This window comes from Panthera tigris, chromosome A3 (assembly GCF_018350195.1).
Source record: "Panthera tigris isolate Pti1 chromosome A3, P.tigris_Pti1_mat1.1, whole genome shotgun sequence".
In the NCBI taxonomy this organism is placed as follows: domain Eukaryota; kingdom Metazoa; phylum Chordata; class Mammalia; order Carnivora; family Felidae; genus Panthera; species Panthera tigris.
In genome coordinates, this window is record NC_056662.1 from 11,644,645 (window position 1) to 11,665,697 (window position 21,053).

Here is a 21,053-nt window from a genome sequence, read left to right on the forward strand (position 1 = left end):
GATCCTTGTTCCTTATTGCAGTCAGGGGTCATACAGCTTAAGCCCTGAGAAGTTAAGGGAGCTTGACGGATATCTGGAGACAGATGTTCCAAGCAGAGGGAATAACAGATGCCGAAGCCCAGTTGTAGAACCTTGTCTGGAGTATAGTTGGCATAGTTCCTTAAATGTTTTATTTTGTAAATATCAAGATCATGGTAGAAGAAATGGGGATGGGGATTAAAGAATACAGTCATCATGATGAATAAAGTAAAATGATTTAAAAACAGAAAATCTAGAAAAGGAGGGGAGTCGCCCATAATCCTTTGCACCTAAAGATAACCACTGTTACCATCTTGGTCTCTAACCTTTCCAACTTTCTTAAGCTTCTTAAAACGTCAGCGAGCATCCGTATTAGTTTACTGGGGTTGCCATAACAAAGTGCCACAGACTGGATGGCTTACACAACAGGATTTAGCCCAGGAGGCTAGAAGTCCAAGATCAAGGTGTCAAGTGGTCTCGTTCTTCCGAGACCTCTCCCCTTGGCTTGCAGATGGCTGCCCTCCCGCCGTGTCCTCACAAGGTCTCTTCTCCATGCACTCGAGCATCCCTGTTTTCCTTTGTGTGTCTCAATTTCCTCCTCTTATAAGGATACCAGTCCAAGGGCTCATCCTAATGGACTTGTTTTAGTTTTTATACATATATATATATTATATATATATATATAATATATATATATATAATATATATATTATATATATAAATATAAATATTATATAATATATATATAATATATAAATAAATATAAAATAAATATAAAAAATAAATATAAATATATATAAAATATATATATATATTTTAAGAGTTTTTGGGTTTGTTTTTGGGGGTTTTGGGTTGTTTTTAGGAACTCCATACGCAGCAAGGGGCTCGAACTCACAACCCTAAGATCAGGAGTTACATGCTCTACCTTCTGGGCCAGCCAGGTGCCCCAGTGGACCCATTTTAACTTAATCACCTCTTTGAAGGCCGTGTAACCAAATACTGTCACACTCTGAGGTACTAGCGATCATGGCTTCGACATACAAATTTGCAGGGACACAGTTCAGCCTACTAGGCCATCTTTGATATTTGCCGATCTCCCTGACATGATTGTGTGTTCTTTTGGGATAGTCATCTTCATTAGTGCAGGCTTGTAAATTAAACAGTAGTAATAGCTGTAGTTCTACACAATGATTCCCCCACCCCCTCCGCTGCCCAGCCAAAATAGTTAGTGAGGATTATTAAAGATTTAGATTTAGGGGCGCCTGGGTGGCTCAGTCGGTTAAGCGGCTGACTTCGGCTCAGGGCGTGATCTCATGGTCCATGAGTTCAAGCCCCGAGTCGGGCTCTGTGCTGACAGCTCAGAGCCTGGAGCCTGTTTCAGATTCTGTCTCCCTCTCTCTGACCCTCCCCCATTCATGCTCTGTCTCAAAAATAAACGTTAAAAAAAATTTTTTTTAAAAAAGATTTAGATTTAACTGTCTCTGGATGAAAGACATTGCATTGTCTGGCTTTTTGCTTATAATGTCACAAACATCCTTTAATTTTGTGTTTGCTAGGGAACACAATCCAGTATAGCTGAATAATCCAGTTGACTATGTGGATGGAAAACGCCAGTATTTTCCAAATGAGCCATTCAGCTATGCTTTCAGGTTTATTCTGTTTCCTCTCAAATACTATCTGTATTACTTAATATTACCTTCAGTCAGCTGAGTCTTCTGCTTACATTTATGTTAAAAGGAAATTGTTTTCACCATCATTGTACCTGGGAAGTTAGTATAACATGACTTGCCTTAAAGTATTCCTAAAAATCAACACGTGACAGGGCGCCTGGGTGGCTCGGTCAGTTAAGTCTCCCAAGTCCTGATTTCAGCTCAGGTCATGAGATCAAGCCCCTCACAGGGCTCTGTGCTGACAGCCTGCTTTGGATTCTCTCCCTCCCTTGCTCTCTCTCTCTCTCTCTCTCTCTCTCTCTCTCAAAATAAACATTTAAAAAAGAGAGGTGGCCTGACTGCAAAGTGAGTGCTCACGTCTGTACCACCTAAAATCCTCTACCGCCCCTGGCAAGTCCCTCCCACTTGCTCAGACAAAAGCCTGGGAGCCACCATCATGGGCTGCTGTTTCGTGCTTCTCAGGCAATCTGGCAGCAAATCTTACCAGCTTAGACCCCCCCCCCCCATATCTGGAATTGTGCTACTTCTCACTACCTTCACTGGCTCAAGCCGGTATTTTCCTTTGCCAGGATAATTGCAGTAGGGCCCGGCTCCCTTCACTGTCTTCTGCACACGGCAGTCAGAGGAAGCCTATTTGAAAAAGCAAGTCAGATCCTGTGCCCCCTCTGTTCAGAGTTCCAGTGGCTTCTCAGGCCAGCAATAGTTGGAGCCCCTAACCGCCTACTGCTTTTCCAAGTCACTGACTCAGATTTAGCTGAGTTGGAATCTTGCTGCTCTTCGGCATTGCAGGCAAGATCCCACCTAAGGGCCTTAGCACTTGGCTGTTCCCTCTACTTGGGAGACTCTCCTCGGCTGTGCACAAGTCCTGCTCCTTCCCCTCGGCTCTTTAGCCATGACACCTGGTCGCAGTGAGGCTTTCCTTGATCCCCCCATTGAAAATCCTAGCTCCTCCCCCATTATTCCTGCCCCACAACACCACAGGCTGTCACGCTACGTGATTTGTATTTTTGTTTTGTCATTATGTGGTTCCCACTAGAATGTAAGCTCCGTGGGGGCAGGCGTTTTTGTTTTGTTTACTGCTTGTTCCCCCCATTGCCTAGAAAAGTGCCTGGCCTCTAGCAGATGCTCAAGTATTTATTCCAGCTCAAGTATTTATTCCAACTCCCAAGGGAGTCCCACCTTGGGAAACACTGAGATATACTGGGAACACCTCCCAGGCTGGAGTCCCTCCAGTGGGCTTTTCTCCAGAGTTACGTGGTAAGTGCTGCTCAGTTGCCTCTGGGAGTCTGGCCGGTTGGGGGCTCAGCATTTAAGGCAAATTTAAGGCAAGCTTGGAACTTGCCTGAATTTGAAGCTTTTTCCAGAGGTAATAGTTCAGATGCCAGGGAGAGAGGTAGGAGGAGAGAGAAGCCGGCAGGATCGGTTGGGAAGGCATCCCTGGGAGAGTTGCTTAGTGCCCAGGCACAGGAAGAAAATCGGTGTCCCTGCCCTCCCCCGACCTCGTCCCCCACCTGGCCCCAGTGCTTCGGCTCTGTTCTGGAAAACACCTAGAAATGGCCGAAGCCTCAGCCTGAACTCAGGTATAGTGGCTTGAAACTTATGGGATGGGTTTGTGTGGTTTCTTCCCTGAGCTACTTACCAGGCTTTGGGATTTTTGGAAACGAATCAGAGAACTAGCCACCCTCTTTGGGCTTTTTCACAAGAGAGAAACCATGGCTTCAGTAATTGAAAATTTTATCCTTGGCGCCTTCAGGTGACTCTTAGCTGATCAAGAGGACACCGTTTTGATTTCATGCGGCCACGGCGGCTGTTCCTCCTGAGGTAGTTTGAGAGTCTGTTCCAGCAAATGAGCACACCCTTAGCCTCAGAAATGCATGATAAGAGCAAAATGAAAGGAATAGCCTCTTCCCTTCCAAGGCACTTCGTATTCATGATACTGATACTGATGGTTTTCAACTATCGTGGAGCCAAATTGATCAACATTTAGACACGTAAACTCTCGATGAAGTTTATCAAAGCTACGGAGGTGGGGGGTGGGGTGTCTCTCCAGGCTGGGTTCAGTCGTCGCTTCACCTGTAACAAAACCACGTGCCCCTTCCTGTGGTTACCCTGGTCGGTACCGGAAGCCCTGGGAACAAGTTTAAGGGACGACGACTTTCGGCCTTTTTGCATGTTAGCATCTGTATTTCCACGGAGTAATAACGAGCAGCTAGATCTAGGCTTACAGGTTCCCCTGGAGTTGCTAGTATCTTGAATTTCTTTCCATTTATTTTAGGAGTAAAAGTCCCTCGCAATTTTCGACTGTTGGAAGAACTGGAAGAAGGCCAGAAAGGAGTAGGAGATGGCACAGTTAGCTGGGGTCTAGAAGATGACGAAGACATGACACTTACAAGATGGACAGGGATGATAATTGGGCCTCCAAGAGTAAGCGTCGAGCTACGGCTATAAATGTCAATGTCTTAAATTCACTGTGCCTCCTTTTAAGAAATATTAGCCTTATCACGGAAAAAGCTCACCAATGGTATATTTTCTGAAATGTGGCTATTCTTTTTTGACCAGTTTCAGTTTATATATTTGAACCTCCTCTGATGCTGTTTAATCCCTCCACATGGTAAGCAAAAACCTGTTTAGACTCCTAGTGTGAATTTACATGACACTGTAGACAGTGAGGTTTGAGGTAATTGCACCCTCAGATGTAGTTTAGAACAAACTCTGGGGCTTATCAGATAACAAGGCTCCAGATAACAGCCAGGGTTCTGAGAAGACCCGGTCGAAACGAACTTTGGCCTTCACAGTTGTGGTTTTCATTCACTGTGTCCCAGGTCGGGACCCATGCACCCATATCTTAATTCATCGGGCTGTTCAGCAAAGGCTTCTTGCCTGCCTGGTTGGCTCTGGTCTGTTCCAGGCACTTTGAGACCCAGAGGCCTTTGGGAAGAAGACAGTGACAACGGGGATGAGAAAACTGACCTCTCCTTTAGAGTTTCGTGATTTGTGAGAGTTTCCGGGCTTCATAGTGCCAGCTGACTTTGTTTTAGCATACATAGTGAAACCCCCAAGAAATGTCATCTAGCTCTCATGAGAACCTGTTGTTAGGTTCTCCTGTAGTTAGGTTCAGCCTCTGGTTGCATTTGTTTTACAGGTGAGGAAATAGAGAAATGAAGCTCCTCGCCCAGAGTCCCGTAGCTGCTAATGCCCATAGGGGTCCTGGCTCCAGACTCTGTGTTCCTAACCACTGTGCTACATTGTCTCCCCGCTGCTTAGATTGTGAGTTTTCCTCTGTTCCCATTTGAGAATTACCTGGAGTGTTAAGCAGTCAGTTAACGTAGGAGCGAAGAAACAGATTCCTGCAATGTGACACTTGTTGCAGACAATAGGAGGTTCTGCCTGAATGGAGCAAGACCTTTCCTCCTTCTGCTTGTGCTTCAAGATGCTGGTGCTCTCCTTCTTCTCACTGCCTGCCCAGGCCCTCCACCAGCTCTGTGGGGAGTAGGAAGACCCGTGGGATGTGGTCCCGGCTGGAACAAGGAAGAGGGCCATGCTCACTAAGTGTTAGGACCATCTGATGTTCATCTTGGACCGTCATAAACACTGATGGTGAATGGCTGGCTTTGACGTTCAACGTTACTTGTTGAGTCATTTTTGACCCTGTACTTTTGGTTTTTTGGGTTTTGAAAACCTATCCAATTTGCTATTTTTACTCATTTGTTTATCTTTTTTTTTTTAATCTCTGAAAACCAGGATTTATGGATCTATAAAATACTGGGGGAAACCTGATCTAGAAAGCTAGTTTCTTCATGGAAATCATTTCTCGTTGTCTCTGAGAGTCCACTGCGTGGTTGACAGCTTCCTTCACTACATCTCTTCTCTTCCTGAGAATGGGTTAGGTTTCTCGAGGACGAGAATATTCTTCCCTCCCCCTTACTCTCCAGAGCACCTGGAGATGACTCAGAATCAGGTAGTTGTTCAATAGATTTATTAATCAACCGACTGATTTTTAGGTTCTAACAAATTAAGAACGAACCAATGTACAACATTGAGAATCGACTAAATACTGCTGAGTTACACAGTGAAACAATGAATGAACAAAACGAACCACCAAATCCCATTGAAAATATTCTGTTCTACCTACAACACCTTGGATGACCCTGAGTTTCAGTTTAGTGATTTCCGTAGGGAGCTAACTTGCAGTGAGTGGCTGCGGTACGCACGGTGCCTGCCTTCCACACATTCGTTTTTCTTTTTTCTTTTTTCTTTTTTTTTTAATAACAGCTTTACTGAGGTAAAAATTCCTATGTCCTAGGATTTGAAAACTGTAGAATACACCTTTAAAGTGTACAGTTCAGTGGTTTTTATTATAGTCAGAATTGTGCACCTGTCAGTAATTTCAGAACATTTCGTTACTCCAGAGAGAAACCTCCCCCATCAGCAGTCACTCCCATTCTGTCTCCCGTCCCCATCCCTTCCCTTTGACAGCCTTTCATTTACTTTTTGTCTCTGTGAATTTGTCTCTTCTGAACATTTCATATAAATGGAATTACACAATATGTGGTCTTTTGTGACGAGCTTTTATTTAGCATGTTTTCAAGGTTCATACATGTTACAGCACTTACCAGTAGCTCATTCCTTCCTATGGCTGAATGACGTTCCATTTTGTGGATAGACCACATTTTCTTCACTCATTAATTGATTGACAGACGTTTGAGTTTTTTCCATATTTTGCCAATTATGAGCAATGCTGCTATGAATTTTGTGTATAGGTTTTTGTGGGGGCATATGTTTTCATTTCTCTTGGGCATATACCTAGGAGTGGAAGTGCCTGGATCATATGGTAACTTTATGTGTAACATTTTAAATAACTGTCAGACTATTTTCCAAAGCGGCTGCACCATTTTATGTTCCCACCCAACAGTACATGAGGGTGTTGGTTCCTCCACACCCTCACCAACGCTTGTTATTGACTTTTTTTTTTTCTTTTTTTTATCCCTGTCGTTATGCTTGCCCTGGATCCCCAAGGTTAAAAGCAAAGTTGTAAAGGGAACTGTCTGCTTCTGGGTGCTTCCTGTGACCAGTCTATTTTATGACTAGCATCCCTTATACAAGGGACAAACTGTGACTTTGCAATATCAACATAGTTATTAGTATCTAAATAGAGCACTTGAGTAACTTATCTCCCTATTGTATTTTTGCTGCTGTATGACTCAACAAGAAAATCTTCCATCAAAAGTGGTCCAGCAAAAAAAAAAAAAAAAAAAAAAAAAGTGATCCAGCAACTCTAGGAATTTACTCCGCTCTTTTTAATGTGTTGCCCAAAGGCCCCTATGTACAAAATTATTGAATGCAGCATTTTCAGTAGTAGCAAAATATTGGAAACCACCTCAGTGTCTTTCAGCAGACCATAGTATGTACTGTTTAGCTGTTAAAAAACAGGAGCCAGATTTATGTGTGCTCAACTGGAATGCTTTCCATGATATTTAAGGGCGAAAAGGAAGGTACAAGGCAGTATAGAATATGCTGCCACTGAGGAGGTGGGGGAGAGCAGGAGGTCGTACATATACTGTGTTTACAGTACTTTTGGAAGAACATAAAAGAAATTGGTGACAGTGGTTGCCTTCTTCAAAAGAGATCTAGCTGGCTGGGGCCAGCGTGGAAAGGAGGCTTATTTTTTTGCCATTTTCCTTTTTGTACTTTGAGTTGCTTTAAAGTTTCTCATCCAAGTGCCATTTGCAAAATTCTGACATAATGTCCAACTGTCTCCAACAGAGAACAGGTTACAGAGTAGCCAGGTTACAGAGCAGTTTCTCAGCCTGAGCGCCATTCACATCTTGAGCTGGATCCTTCTTTGTTGCGGGGCTGTCTTGTGCATTGTAGGGTCAGCAGCACCCCAGGTCTCTGCTCACTAGATGCCAGTGGCGCCTCTCTCCTCCAGTTGTGACAACCATTAATGTCTCCAGATGTTGGGGTGGGGGCTGGGCAGAAATTGCCTGGGTTGAGAAACACTGTTATGCCTCTGGAGTTCTCCAAGATAATGTTTTTGTGCGTGGGTTAGAGCCTGGGTGTGTGTTCATACACATACTTCTCTAAAAGTCCCTACACATGCTTAAGAACGAAACATAATTACACAAGTGTGTGAACTAAAAGAAGACCGATCCTTTCCCCCATTTCATTATACTCCCCACAGACTGTGTGTGTTCCTACTGGCTTTTGCTTTTGGGTACACAAACATAAATGCATATCCTTTTTAATAAAAATGAGACCTTGCTCTACACAATGTTTTGCAGCTTTGTGTTTTTCACATAACAGATGGTGGAAGTCTTTCCATATCAGTGCATGTTGATCTGTCTCTTTTTAAAAAGCTTTATGTGACATGTATGATACGTGAATATATCCTCATAAAAATTCTCAAACAATACAGAATATGTAAAGGAAGAAGTTTACTTTGTTCCCCTTAACTCTTTGTGTCAGGAAAAGAGAAAACCATGCTAGGTATTTCAAGAAAGCTAATTTAATAAGAGAAGGTGATCAAATTGGTGTTGGACTGCACAAGCAGAAAAGGCACAGTGTGGGAGCACAGAGCTAATGCAGCAGGAAATAATAACTTAGCCCTGGGGCCAGGAAGACTTGGGGGGCACGGGCCGTCAGAACCAAGCACCTGGAGGAGTGGTCCCAGGAGGCAGTGAAAATGCTTGGGGACGTTGAAAGACGCTAGAAGTCAGAGCAGCTCTCAATGCCACGATGAGGGGCTCATGTAGACTGACATGGCAGGAAGAGAAGTCTAATGGACAGGAACAAGTGCCTCCTTTCTCCTTTGTATTTTACATTAGATGATTGTGTGGTTAACTTGACAGTTTAGTCTTTAGGTTGAAGAATATTCAGGTGGTGCCGGCATTAAGTCAGAGAAATGAATAATTAATGTCACCTGAAGATGGGTCCAGTGGCTTGCTCAGAAGGATACCCTGGTGGCCGGTGGGAAGAGGGAGAGGCTTGGTACGAAGGAAGGTTGTGTCTCATCACTGTCTGGAGGGGTGTTTTGCAGGTGCCAGTTTAAGCTCTAAGCCCACCTTTCTCAGCTCTGCTTTGAATACTGGGGCCAGGACTCTGCAAACTACATTTTTCCTTTGTCAGCTGGTGCTCTATTGGGTTCCTCCAATCAGGGACACAGGAGAGCGCCTGAAAGGCAAGAAGAAGGGCCTGTTCTGTCAACGCCACTCCGGTAATGGCCCTTCATCCCAGCATCAGCAATGGGTCTCCATCCAACTCGAGGGGGCGCTCCCAGAGCTGGCCCACAGTGCCTCCTCAGAGGTCTGAGTTCAGCTCTGGAGACCTGTAACCCTGAGCCTCTAGGTCTGAAAAACTGGCTTATTCCCTCTGTTCCCCCAGCCAAGGGACACCACTGCTTTCTGCCGGTTCCCTCTGTGTTAGCTCGGATCCCTTTCTGCCTTTTCAGTCCAGTGACACCTGTTTAACCACTTCCCTATATTAAATTCTCTGTTAAAGTACCTAGTGCGGTATCTCCCTTCCTGGGCTGTCCCTACCTGCCATATCCCCGCTCTCCAGATTAACTGGGAGCAGCATTCAGTACCTCCCCTCTCACACCTCTTCCTGTGCATTTTCCTTCCCATCTTCAGAGCCACTCCATTAAGGATTTCTCACCTTTTAAAGGGCCCACTGCTCGTTCTCACGTAGCATGTGCCCACCTTGTGCATCACACATAACTTGTGTATACCTGCGTCAGATTTCAACTGAGGAGCAGTTGTCTGGTTGACCTGAATCACCTTTTTATATACTGAGATTTCGTCATTTTGCTTGTTTTTGCAATCAGTACCTTTTCCTTTTCTCATGTATCATACAGTTTAAAGATAAATTTTATTTCATAATACTTCTAAGCTTAAAGAAAAGGTGCAAAGGTAGTATGGAATGTTCCCATGTGTTCCCCTCCCCCCCCCCCCACCTTTCCCTGTTGTTAGCATCTTATGTTGGGATAGTACATTTGTTACCACCAGTGATCCAGATACGGATGGATTACTGTTAACCAAAGTCCATATTTTATTCAGGTGTTCTTAATTTTTTACCTCGTGTCTATTTTCTGTTCCAGAATCCTATCCAAGATACCACATTATAGTTTGTCATCCTGTCCCACAAGGGTGGCTGTGGCTGTGACAATTTCAGGTTTTTCTTGTTTCTGTTGCCCTTGACAGTTTTGGAGAATACTGGTCAGGTGTTTTGTAGAATGTCTGTATTGGAATTTATCTGATGTTTTTCATCATGATTAGGCTGGGATTATCTCCTGTATATAGTTTAGGCCCAGGAGAAGTTTGTAATCTCTAGGCTCTGGGCTCGTAGTGTCTGATGCCTGAAACAACCCGTGTGCACATTCACATAGCCACACTTGGAGGGAGGTGTCTGCCTGCTTTTATAGGATGTGCCTATTCTGCACCTTGATCTGTACCGAGAGCCACGTCTTGGCAGTCTTTGTCTGGGCCTCGGTCTTTGAAAAGACGACAAGGTACCCGATTTTATGACTATGCCGAGTTTGTTGAGTCAGTCCCTTGCTGGTGGACGCTTTGATTGTTTACAGTTATTTTTGCTGTTGCGGACAGTGTTCCACATTTTTGTGCATCAGTATGAGTCTGCCTGTAGGAAATACCTAGAAATGGCTTTGCTGGTTTGAGCTTGTGTGTTTCTCATTCTGATATAGGCACTACCAGATGGCCCCATGAAGCTCAAGCCATGTCAACAAGGTGGAAAGCGTTTCATGATCAAACGACAAATCTGGAACAGTGTTCCTCACAGAGGTGCCATGTTCTAGCAGCTCTTGGGGCGCATTTCCTTTCTTCAGCGAAACCTTTTAACAGGTCCCTGGGGCACTGGTAAACAGAGCAAAAGAAGAAAACCAGAACCCTGTTTTCTACAAAAGTCTTGCTTTGGGCTTTTTAATGACCCTTGTGGTGTCTCTGTGTTCACTTGACTTGAGGCATTTTTTTCGTGGGTTTCGGTGAAATTGCCAGTTGAATGTCAATGGTCAGAAATTTAGTATTTCTTTTTTGCTTTCTAGGAAGTTCGTCACAGAATGCCTATTTTTAAATTAGACTTCATAGTGTCAAGAGTTACGAGATTTAATGTATGGAATAATCAGAAACCTGTTACCAAGCTGTCCACCTTCTTAACCATTTTGATGCCGTTGTTAATAGAATGATTAGTAAAAGCTTATCGAGGCTGATAAGCCGTAAAACGTTCTCGCAGGTGAATAAATTGATGCATCAGAAACTCCAAAATGTAGATCCAATATTTTAAAAAGACTTACTTTGATAATTACCACAAGCCCATGCCCCCAGGGACTATTCTGTATAAGAGATTCTGTCTTTCAATTGTGTGACAAACCATTGAGCATGAATGTGGGACACATCCAGAGATGCACTTGGGCTCATACAGTTAACAGATATTGCTGAGTGAGTAGTTGCTGATGGAGACCATGCTAGATGCTAAGGATAGACCTTTTATCGTATTTTCCATAAGTCCCTTTGGCTTCCTTCTTGTGTTTACTGATTTTTTTTTTTTTTTTTTTTTTTTTTTAACTTGTAAAGAGCAATATTCAAGTCCAGGAACATTTGAGTACCAATTCGGTTGAGGCCCCTGCCCTTCTTGTTCTGAGTTTATCGAAGAAGGTCTGACATGAGACTTCAGATGGGGAGTCAGGAAGACTTCTGAGAGGAGGGTGCCCTTGAGCCAAAGAGCTGGGATGGACGCAGAGGCGCAACCGGTATCGGGGCCCCGAGGTGGAGAGAAGTTGGGGCTAGATGGGGCGAAGAATAAAAAGAGAGGAAGGCAGGGGTGCACAGCAGGCTCTGACCCAGGAACATGGGCTTCCTTCTCGGGTCACTAGCAGCCACTGGAGGGGTTAGGCCAGCCGGGCCACTTCTTGCTTTTGGAAGGTCAGTCAGGCTGCTATGTGGAGAGCAGATTGTAGGGGGAGCAAGAGAGCAGAGACCGGGGGTGCTTGAGAGGAGGTGCGTGGTGGAGGGAAGCAGGTGGATGTGGAATCTCTCTTGGAGGCGGAAGCTGAGACTTTCTTGTGATTGGAAGGTAAGGGGTAAGAGAAAAGGGAATTCTAGGTGGCTGCCAGGTTTTGCTTTATCTAATGGCTAGATGGTGGTGCCACGTACAAGGGAAGAAGAGGGGAAGAGCAGGTTGAGTGAGGGTAGGTGGAAATGCAGAATTGAGTTTAGGTTTGTCACAGTTTGGAGTCCCTGTTACATGGATGTGTAAGGTTCCTGTGGGGATATTATGAATGCCTTCTTTTTTTTTTTTTTTTTTTTTTAATGTTTATTTTTGAGACAGAGACAGAGCACAAGCAGGGGAGGGAGAGAGAGAGGAGACACAGAATCTGAAGCAGGCTCCAGGCTCTGAGCTGTCAGCACAGAGCCCGACGTGGGGCTCCGTCCCATGGACCACAAGATCATGACCTGAGCCAAAGTCAGAGGCTTAACCGACTGAGCCACCCAGGCGCCCCACATGAATGCCTTCTGAATTTTAAAACATGTTTGAGTTTTTTGTCAGGGATTGATCACTGCTTAGACATAATGTTTTCAAGGATTTAAATCACGTCTTCTGTAATTTGTTTCCCCCAAAGACAGCTAGATGTCGCTGTTTACACAGGAGCCTTCACTGGTGCAGCAGGCACCAGTGGGAACACTGGTGCCTGAGAGGGGGACCTATTGGAGGGTGGATGGCCTCTGCCTTCAAGGGGGCCAATATTATGGAGAGGCATCACCTTTCACGGTGGTGTTCAGACAAGTAAATGATAACACTGGGACTTCATAAAAGAACAGAAAGCTGGGACTAGCTTGTCCTGGATGACATTTGACCAGGTGATGTTTGAACTGGGTCTCAGTGGAGGTGTGGCAGCTCAGGTGGGGGCAGGGCGCTCTAGGCAGACGGAACAGCCTGCCAGCAGCAGCGCAGCGAGGAGTCCATCGGCCTGGGGGGTCGGACTTTGCCGTGTTTTTCTACAGAGCCCCCGTTGGCATTTGAAGGACAGGTTTTTCCTCCGCGGGCCTGGTATCTTTAGCCTCCCGCCTCACCCACTAAATGCCTGTAATCTCTCAGGTCAGTGTCAGGCCTGCAGGGAGAGGCGGCACCTAGCAGTTGAGCTCCCTCGTGTGGCGCCCAACCCCAGACGGATGATGGAGTGGCGAAGCAGCTCTCGCGTCTGCATCCGCGCCCCCTGACTTTGCTTTAATGTTGAAGCGAAGAGCTGCCTCTTCTCTGCTCTGCACATAGTGGCATCTGATGCATTGGCTGATGTCCCTGGCGTGAGCAGACGTTTAGCGTTGCTTCCCGGAGTAAAGAATACTCCTTACACACCACTCCCAGAACATGGGACAGATGTGCAAGGTAGAGAAATTAATAGAAAAACCAGTCCATCTGATTGGACTTAATACTAACTCAAAATTTCAATGATACTGTTTTAAATTGTCTGTCTTTTTATTCCCCCCCGAGACCAGAGTTCACGTACACTAGTGTGGAGACTAGTTCCTACTAACTTAACAAATAACAAGTAGCCTGTGTATAAAGAAAGCAGATGCACCAGTTCTGCAGGCAGGAATAAATGGGGTTTCAAAAGATCTGCCTTTTTGAATTCATGGTTTGTCATTGCCTGATGTCTCTGTACCTTTTTTTTTTCCAGACAATTTATGAAAACCGAATATACAGCCTTAAAATAGAATGTGGACCTAAATACCCAGAAGCACCCCCCTTTGTAAGATTTGTAACAAAAATTAATATGAATGGAGTTAATAGTTCTAATGGAGTGGTAAGTTGTTTTTCCTGCCCATACTTGTTTGGGTTGAGAAATGCTTCGTGTTTAACATCAGGGGCACTTTGGCCCTAATTCCGTGTATTCCTTGGTTCTTTGATGATGAAATGCGTTGCAGTATGAACATATGCGGACTTGGGGCGAAGGCCTGTTCCCCAGCTGTATTTAACTCATCACTCATACGACACTTACTCTGGGCCAGCACCGTGCAGGTCACTTGGAGATATCGGCTCATTCCATTCATGAGGTAGAAATGAGGAAACCAAGGCCCAGAGATGCAAAATCTTATCCAGGATCATACTTTTACTTCCTGAGCCTTATTTGTGGTACATAGCATTTTTTTCTGTTTAACGGCCTCGTTTTATACTTATTTTTACTACCATATATGGAAAGCCAGTGTCACTTGTCGTAAGAAGGCAGTAACAGCAGCAGTACAGTAAATGCTGCAAAAGCAAAGTGATGTTAATACGTTCTTCCTCCGTGTGTTTCTTGCCAAAGGCTTTGCACCTTTGAGACCTGCTCTCGTTCAAAGGGAAAATCAGCAAGGGTTGAAGGGTTTTACACGTTAACATCATGTGAACTAAGCCTTTGTTTTGAGGCACGCAGAAGACTTGAAAGCAGACTGGGAAGAGACGAGCCTTGTTGCTGTGTGTTCAGGGTTTAAGGTCCTATCTGAGTTCCACCTGAAGTCCAGAACCCGGAACTCCACCCACACTTTGGAAAATTTCCTCTGGGAATTGCGAGCATAACTTGAGAGTGCGACTCTGGGGCAGTGCTTGTCACGAGAGCGTGGACCTGGGCCACCGCCTGCCTTGGCTGTCCTACTGCCCTGTGCGTTGTTATCGTCCACCAGGGTGTAGACTTGAGAAAGGACAGGCTCTGAGCAGCCAAGCCAGCCCAAGAGAAGAGGCCACCGTTCTAAGAGCCAGTTGGGTTGAGTCTTGCCAAGCGTGTGAGCCATTTCTCTAAAGGTGGCTTTACTTATCCAAGACTTCCTTCTCCCAAACAGGGACACAAACAGAAAAACAGACTGACTGGAGGGAGGGGATCATGCAGGGGTTCTGCGTGTCGGGCCTCATTGTGTGACTGGCATGTTCAGCTTGAAAAGTGCGTTTCACTCGTGTCGGTAGCTTAACTCCAGCCTGTAGCGATTCATTTGTTTGAGAGCTTGACGGTAGTTTCTTCGTTTGCCTTTTTGTAGGTGGACCCAAGAGCCATATCAGTGCTAGCAAAGTGGCAGAATTCATATAGCATCAAAGTCGTCCTGCAAGAGCTCCGGCGCCTAATGATGTCTAAAGAAAACATGAAACTCCCTCAGCCGCCCGAAGGACAGTGTTACAGCAATTAATCAAAAAGAAAAACCACAGGCCCTCCCCCTCCCCCCCTCCCATTCGATTTAAGCAGTCTTCATTTTCCACAGTAGTAAATTTTCTAGATACGTCTTGTAGACCTCAAAGTACTGGAAAGGAAGCTCCCATTCAAAGGCAATTTATCTTAAGATACTGTAAACGATACTAATTTTTTTGTCCATTTAAAATATATAAGTTGTGCTATAACAAATCATCCTGTCAAGTGTAACCACTGTCCACATAGTTGAACTTCTGGGATCAAGAAAGTATATTTAAATTGGTTCCCATCGTAACTGGTGGGGCACATCTAACTCAACTGTGAAAAGACACATCACACAATCACCTTGCTGCTGATTACATGGCCTGGGGTCTCTGCCTTCTCCCCTTCTCCTCCCCCTGCCTCCCTCCCTCCCCCCTTCCCTCCCTGCAACAGCCCTCCAGCTTGGGGTGGCTTGCTAGAGTAGGTGTGAAGGTTTCAGGTCACAGCCTGTGGGACTACTGCTGGGTGTGTGGGGGTGCTCCAGCTGCACCCCTGCTTTTTTTAAGTCTTAAATGATGCCCCCCACCACCACACCCCCCCCCCCCCCCCGCCCCAAGCCATTGTCCCTTCTTCACTTTCCACCACCACCCTTGGCCGAAGCATAGATTGTAACCCCCTCTGCTCCCCTCTGAAATTGGCCTTTGGTGAGGAATTCAGGGCTCTCCCCATATCTTCTCCCCCACCTTAATCGAGGGGTGCTGCTTTTTCCTTCCTCCTCCTCAACTCCCTTTTTGTACCATCACCACCCAACACTTTCCACAGTACTTCCTTGCTTTGGCCAGAAGCCATCAGGTAAGGTTGGAAAGAGTCTCTGACTTCCCTCGTTTAGTTTTGGAACCACATTTACTCACTCTCCACCAGCCTGGGAATGAATATTGGGTCCTCAGCCCTGCCACCCTCTGCTGTCATCGTCAGCTGATGCGGTTTTTTAGCTCAGGTTTTGATAAAGTGAAAAGAACAGTCACCAGGGGTACTCACACCTGCCAGCTCTCAAAGTTCTTGGTGGTTAAACTTGGAGAAAGGCCACAGAAGACACTCGTAAGCACACACGATCCCTCTGAATGAATTTTCTTTTCCTGTAATTGCTTTTGCTTTTAAAAATTGAAGAAGTTTTACACAGGGTTCTCATGTGGTCATCTTGCAATCCGTTTGGGTCTAGTTTGGAATGTGGCAACTGGAACAAAAAGAACCTTGAATTCGGTGCATACTTTGGTTTTGGTGCTGCTGTTTCTCACGGTCCTCAGCAGGGATTGAAAAAGAACTCGGTGTGCACAGCAGATCCCCGAAATTGGCGGGCTTGACTTCCTGGCAAATTGCTGCGTTTTTCCACTTTTCTGTTCAGGACCACTAAATGCTGAGATGTGGATGCATACCGAAATAAAAGCGATTCATTGTGTTCTAAAGTTTTTTTTTTTTTTTAATTTAGTGTTTGTGTAAAACCACCTTTTGAAGCAGCAACTATCAAGTCTGAAAAGCAATCGATGTTTCCATTAATCTTTTTCTGGGGGAAACCTTAGTTCTAAGGATTTAACATCCTGTAAGTAAAGTTTAACATAACAGTATTCCATAAGCAGCCTTTTTATTGTCAGACCATTGCCTGATTTTAATATAATAAAAAAAAAAAAGTGTGCGTTAATATTTAAGAAGCTGTGCCCTTCTTCCTCTTGGCTTGTCATTTAGGAACGATTTCATGTCTTGGATGCTTTGGGATTCAAATTGATGTTCCCAAAGCGGGGGTCGGCAAACCTCCCACCGAAGGCCTAGGTCAGTAAATCCTTGGGCGGCTTTGTGGGCCAAGAGGCAAAATGGAAGGAAGACCCTATGTAAGTGTTTTATTCGTATAGTGAGAAAACAGATTCCCACAAAATTTTTTTATTGATGAAATTCAATATCTAATAATTGAGTACAATCCTTTTTGTAATGTTACAAGTCTGATGGAGAAAATGGAATTCTTTTTTGGGGGATAACATTTTGCTTCATCAGAATTCAAAGATAGTATTCCTGATTATCAGATAAGTCGTGAATGTTCATCTGTGAAAATCCTCCTTCACCCAGGGGCTGTACGGAAACAGGCAGTGGGCCGGATTTGGCCCTTGGTCCACAGTTTGCCAACCCCTGTCCTAGAAGATTGTAGTGAAAAACGGGGGGTGGTGCTCTCCTTCAAGTAGCTTTAAGCCCCTTGTAGTGCGTACTTCCTGGCTGGATTTAGTCTATTGGGAAGGGGAAATGGGGCTTTCACATGGATTTCTGGTGCGTGAGACCAGAAATTTGTTGGACAGTTTGTCTGCTCTCTACCGTGTAAGGAGTGGAAACGTGTCTGCGGCTGTTTTTATCCAGGATTTGAACTTCCTGCTGTGGTCCCAACCGCCAGCAGGCACGACTTGAGCGTCCTGTGGCAGGGGCCGGGCCGTTCTTTTGTGGCTGCTGGGGCCGGCTCAGATGTCAGAGCCTCATCCTCCAGAAAGCACAGCCCGAATGAATTCCTGCCGGATGGTCCCTGGGAGTCCCGTGGAGTGAACCACTGCCTCTCAGCTCCCCTGAAGGGAGTTGGCCGGGACCCGTGTGGGTCCTTTGCCCTCCGTCCTCAGTTCCCCTGAGGGAGGACAAGGACGGGAGGTTCTAAACTTGCTTCACAACGCTGCTGGGAAACCCCAAGGCAGATTCGGGGCTGAATCTAAAGGTGACAGCTCCCAGGTGCTGTGTGACCTCCAGAAGGAGGAGCCATCGGAGATGCCGGAGCCTGCACCTTTTACCTTCTTAGCGGGCTAACAAAACTGACCTCAGAGCTTTGGAAGTTCAGCTCGAGTCTCGTGATCACTGTTTGAGTCTGATCTGCGGTTATGTGCCACGGTCATGTGCTCTGCTCTTCCTTGTTGCCGGCGGCTTTACAGGTGGTCCGCAGGTCGGGCCTGGATTTAGGGCAGGGAAGACGCGCTTGTCTGGGGGCCTAGTGTGCCGCTTCACCAGGTGGCCTGCTCGGACCTGCCGGGTCTTTGCTCTCGAAAGAAAGAAGATACATCTATTATTTTTCACTGGGTAGAACCGCGGGGTCCGGGGTGCACGGAGGTCTGCACAGCGACCTGACAGAGTGGGTGAGAAAGCACACCCTCTGACGCACCCAGAGCAAACCCGCGGTGGGTCTCCAGGACCCCGGGACCTTTGACCACGATCTTGGAGTGAGGGCAGGGCCCTTGTGTGTCTTTGTCCTGTTGAGGAAGTTCTGGAGCCCTTCGGGGGGGGGGGGGGGGGGGCAGGTCAACGGCACCGACAGGCTCCGCGGTCTGCCGTTGTGTCCACCCCGGCTGTCGGGGCTCCCGGCTCCGCCTCTCGCCCTTCCGTACTCTTCCCCTGCGCCCCAGGAGCCCGTGGACGCTGAGCCACAGACCCCTTCCTTGCTTGTGTCTGCTCCACACTCCTCATCAGAACCCCGGGAGCGATGGCATGCCATCAGGGCTGTCCCCTTCCTTCCTCAGCCGACGAGGAAATTCTAAGGAAGGGCAGCTTGTGAAAGCGTGTCTTTCCAGGGTGAGTCCCAGTCCACCGGGGCGGGGGCTGGACGGGCCACAGAGCTCTGAGCCGTGCGCGGGATAACTGAACGTACCCCGAAGGCTTTCTTGTGGGGATCGCAGGAGGCTACCTGCCCTTGCTTGTAGTCCGAGCCTCCACTGGCTGGCGGGAGGTGACCTTGGAAGAGGGGAGGCCTAGTGCCAGCCTCACTGCTGCTGCCGGACTTCCCACCGTGAACAAAAAGGCATGGGCCGCACGTCGGAGTTCGGGGGTGGGTGAGTATGGAGGTGCTGCCCGGTGCTCGGGTCGTGGGCTCGGCGAACGCCAGCTCTTTGATTTGTAAGAGAAGCTGTGAATGCCGATTTTTAGGTGGAATCCACTTCACTCCCCGCGTAGAACAGAGACCTTCCCGGCTTGTGGGCCACAGCAGAGAGCTCCGTGGACAGACGGCTCTGCCACCAGCTGCACCTTGCTTGGCCCTCCCCTGGTTGTTATCACGGTGGCCTTTGGCCCCTGGGAGGCTTGTGGTCCTGGAAGCCCTGCCCACGGGCATACCGTGGGTCCTCAGAGCATGGGCAGCACCACCTGTAGCACAGGTGGAAGCTTCTAAGAAGCCAAGAGTTGCTGCAGAATTCATGAAAAACAGACCCGTGTTTCATGGAGTCCAATGCAGTCCCACTGTGAGACGTGCCATCGTTTTTATGTACCACCAAGACAAAAATGCTGTCGCTGTTAAATGTAAGACGCTACTGATTACAAGGAACGTCCCAATTCCACAAATGTTAAGATGTGAAGGTGTCCGGCTGGCACAAGCCAGGTGTATGGTCACTTGCGGCAAAGGACAGAGGCGGTGGCCTCACTGGTGGTGACGGACAGTCGCCACATCGCATCCCCCGCTGAAAACACTGATGGGCAAACCTACGACGGACCAACCCGAGCCGGAGACCCCATCTTTGCCTTTACTAAATACAGAACACACGGACCTAGGAAGCACTTCCAACAGCAGAAAGGGAGTAGAGCGGAAGGTGAAGTTCTCTCTGGCCTCCGAGCCATCGTCTCCGGGCCAGCACCTGCGACGTGGGCCCTTCAGATCCGGTGGAAACCAGGCCTCCCTCCGCTCCCCTACCTCCTTCCCACCATTTGTTTTTAACACGACCGGGAACGTGGCCTCCACTTTGCTCTCCCCCTGCAGGTTTTTCTTCCTAAACGGGACCTGCCGAGGTCCCTGGGGAGGAGCCGTGTGCTTCTGAACAGCCGCTGAGCACCCAGTAGGCGGTGGACCCCCACCCCGCTCCCCCGGCCCTGATGGGCACCCAGGCGGTCTCTGACGTTTTGCAGCCCTCACCAGCCTTAGGGTGCGTGTGGGTGTGCGTGTGGGCGTGCGTGCACACATCTGGAGAGTCAAGTCCCGGGAGTGGGCTTCTCCATCCAAGGACGTGGGCACTTAGTGTCATTTTCAAGTTGCCTACCAAGGGAATAGCATCTCACCCTCCCATCAGCAACGTAGGACGGGTCTCCTCCCCTCCCCGTCCCTCTGATCTTACCTCTCTGCCCGCCCATCTTTGAGCTGAGTTGGCTATCCCACAGTCTCCTGCGCATTTTCTTAGGTGAGAGGCTGGGTCCTCTCAAGTTGAAAAAGTCATGTTTTTCCCTCCCAACCGTGACCTCTTTGTTAGTTTTTCCTACCAGTTTGTAAGAGTGCCTTACATAAAAGAGTTCTCGCTGTCTGAGACGGACATTTGACGCATACACGGACGGGTCTGGTGTTCTTGGCAGGGTTAGCTGATGGGAGGCCACCTCCACCAGCCATCGAGGGCCCTGCGGTACAAGCAGCTCAAATTGGAAACCTTCGCTTGTGGTCAGCCGGGGACGTTTTCAGTCCCTCCTCAAGGCCCGTCCGCCTCAGGGTCCTGTAAATGAATAGGGGTGAAGACAGGCATGCGGCCCACAGAGCGGCTTTCTGACACCACCCATCATTGGCTGCGTGACGTGGGTGTGTGTCCTGATGTGTCCTGATGTGTCCTGCCCCCCGCAGTGCTTGGAAGGGCACAGACTCCGTGCCGATGGGTGGGTGCACTAAGAAACTTCTTGCTTCCGGAAGCCGGTTCTCACATCCACCAGTACCTTCCCAGCCCAAGTCGCCATCACCTCCCTGGGCACCCCCCCTCCCGCCCCCCAGCCCCCAAAGGCCATTCCCCACACAGAAACTCAGCCTAGAGTGCTCGTCACGCTCTTCTCTGTGTGGCTGGCTCCCCATCGCCAGGATAGCAGCTCGTTTATATCCTCCCAAGAGAGGCTTTCCCACGCCCTCTCCTCCTTCGGGCACAGCACCCGCTTGTGTTTTGTTCTGGGCAGTTACTAACATCTAACAATATCTTCAGTTATTCTTCTTTCCCTCCTTGGAGCGGACCTCGTGCAGGTGAGGGCCTCATCCGGTTTATCCCATGCTGTGCCCCCCATACCAAAAAGCAACGCCAAAGCTGAAACGCATTAAAAGAGCACGTGAATTACTCCCCAGAGCTGGGCCTGGGCCTTCCTCTCCCGGCCATGGACAGTGATAAGGGAAGGGCCTCGATGGTCCGTGAGGCCTTGGGCTGCCCCTCCATGAACTCACGGGGTGATGTTTGGACAGCAGGGTGGATGGGTGAGTTGGT

The 21,053-nt window shown here is 47.5% G+C and overlaps 1 protein-coding gene across 4 annotated transcripts in view; it reads left to right on the plus strand.

The window, feature by feature from the left end:
- The window catches only part of UBE2V1 (ubiquitin conjugating enzyme E2 V1), a 30,173-nt gene extending 14,738 nt beyond the window's left edge, over positions 1–15,435 (plus strand). For 2 of the 4 annotated variants that reach the window (XM_042980170.1, XM_042980171.1), the window contains 3 exons: positions 3,964–4,112; positions 13,375–13,500; positions 14,705–15,435. In XM_042980170.1, the coding sequence (XP_042836104.1) occupies positions 3,964–4,112; positions 13,375–13,500; positions 14,705–14,851 (422 nt within the window). In that variant the 3' untranslated portion in view covers positions 14,852–15,435. Of the gene's footprint in view, positions 1–3,448; positions 3,510–3,963; positions 4,113–13,374; positions 13,501–14,704 lie in introns of those variants that run through there. The other 2 variants (XM_042980172.1, XM_042980173.1) reach the window with 2 other exon arrangements.
- Positions 15,436–21,053: the final 5,618 nt, after the last annotated feature.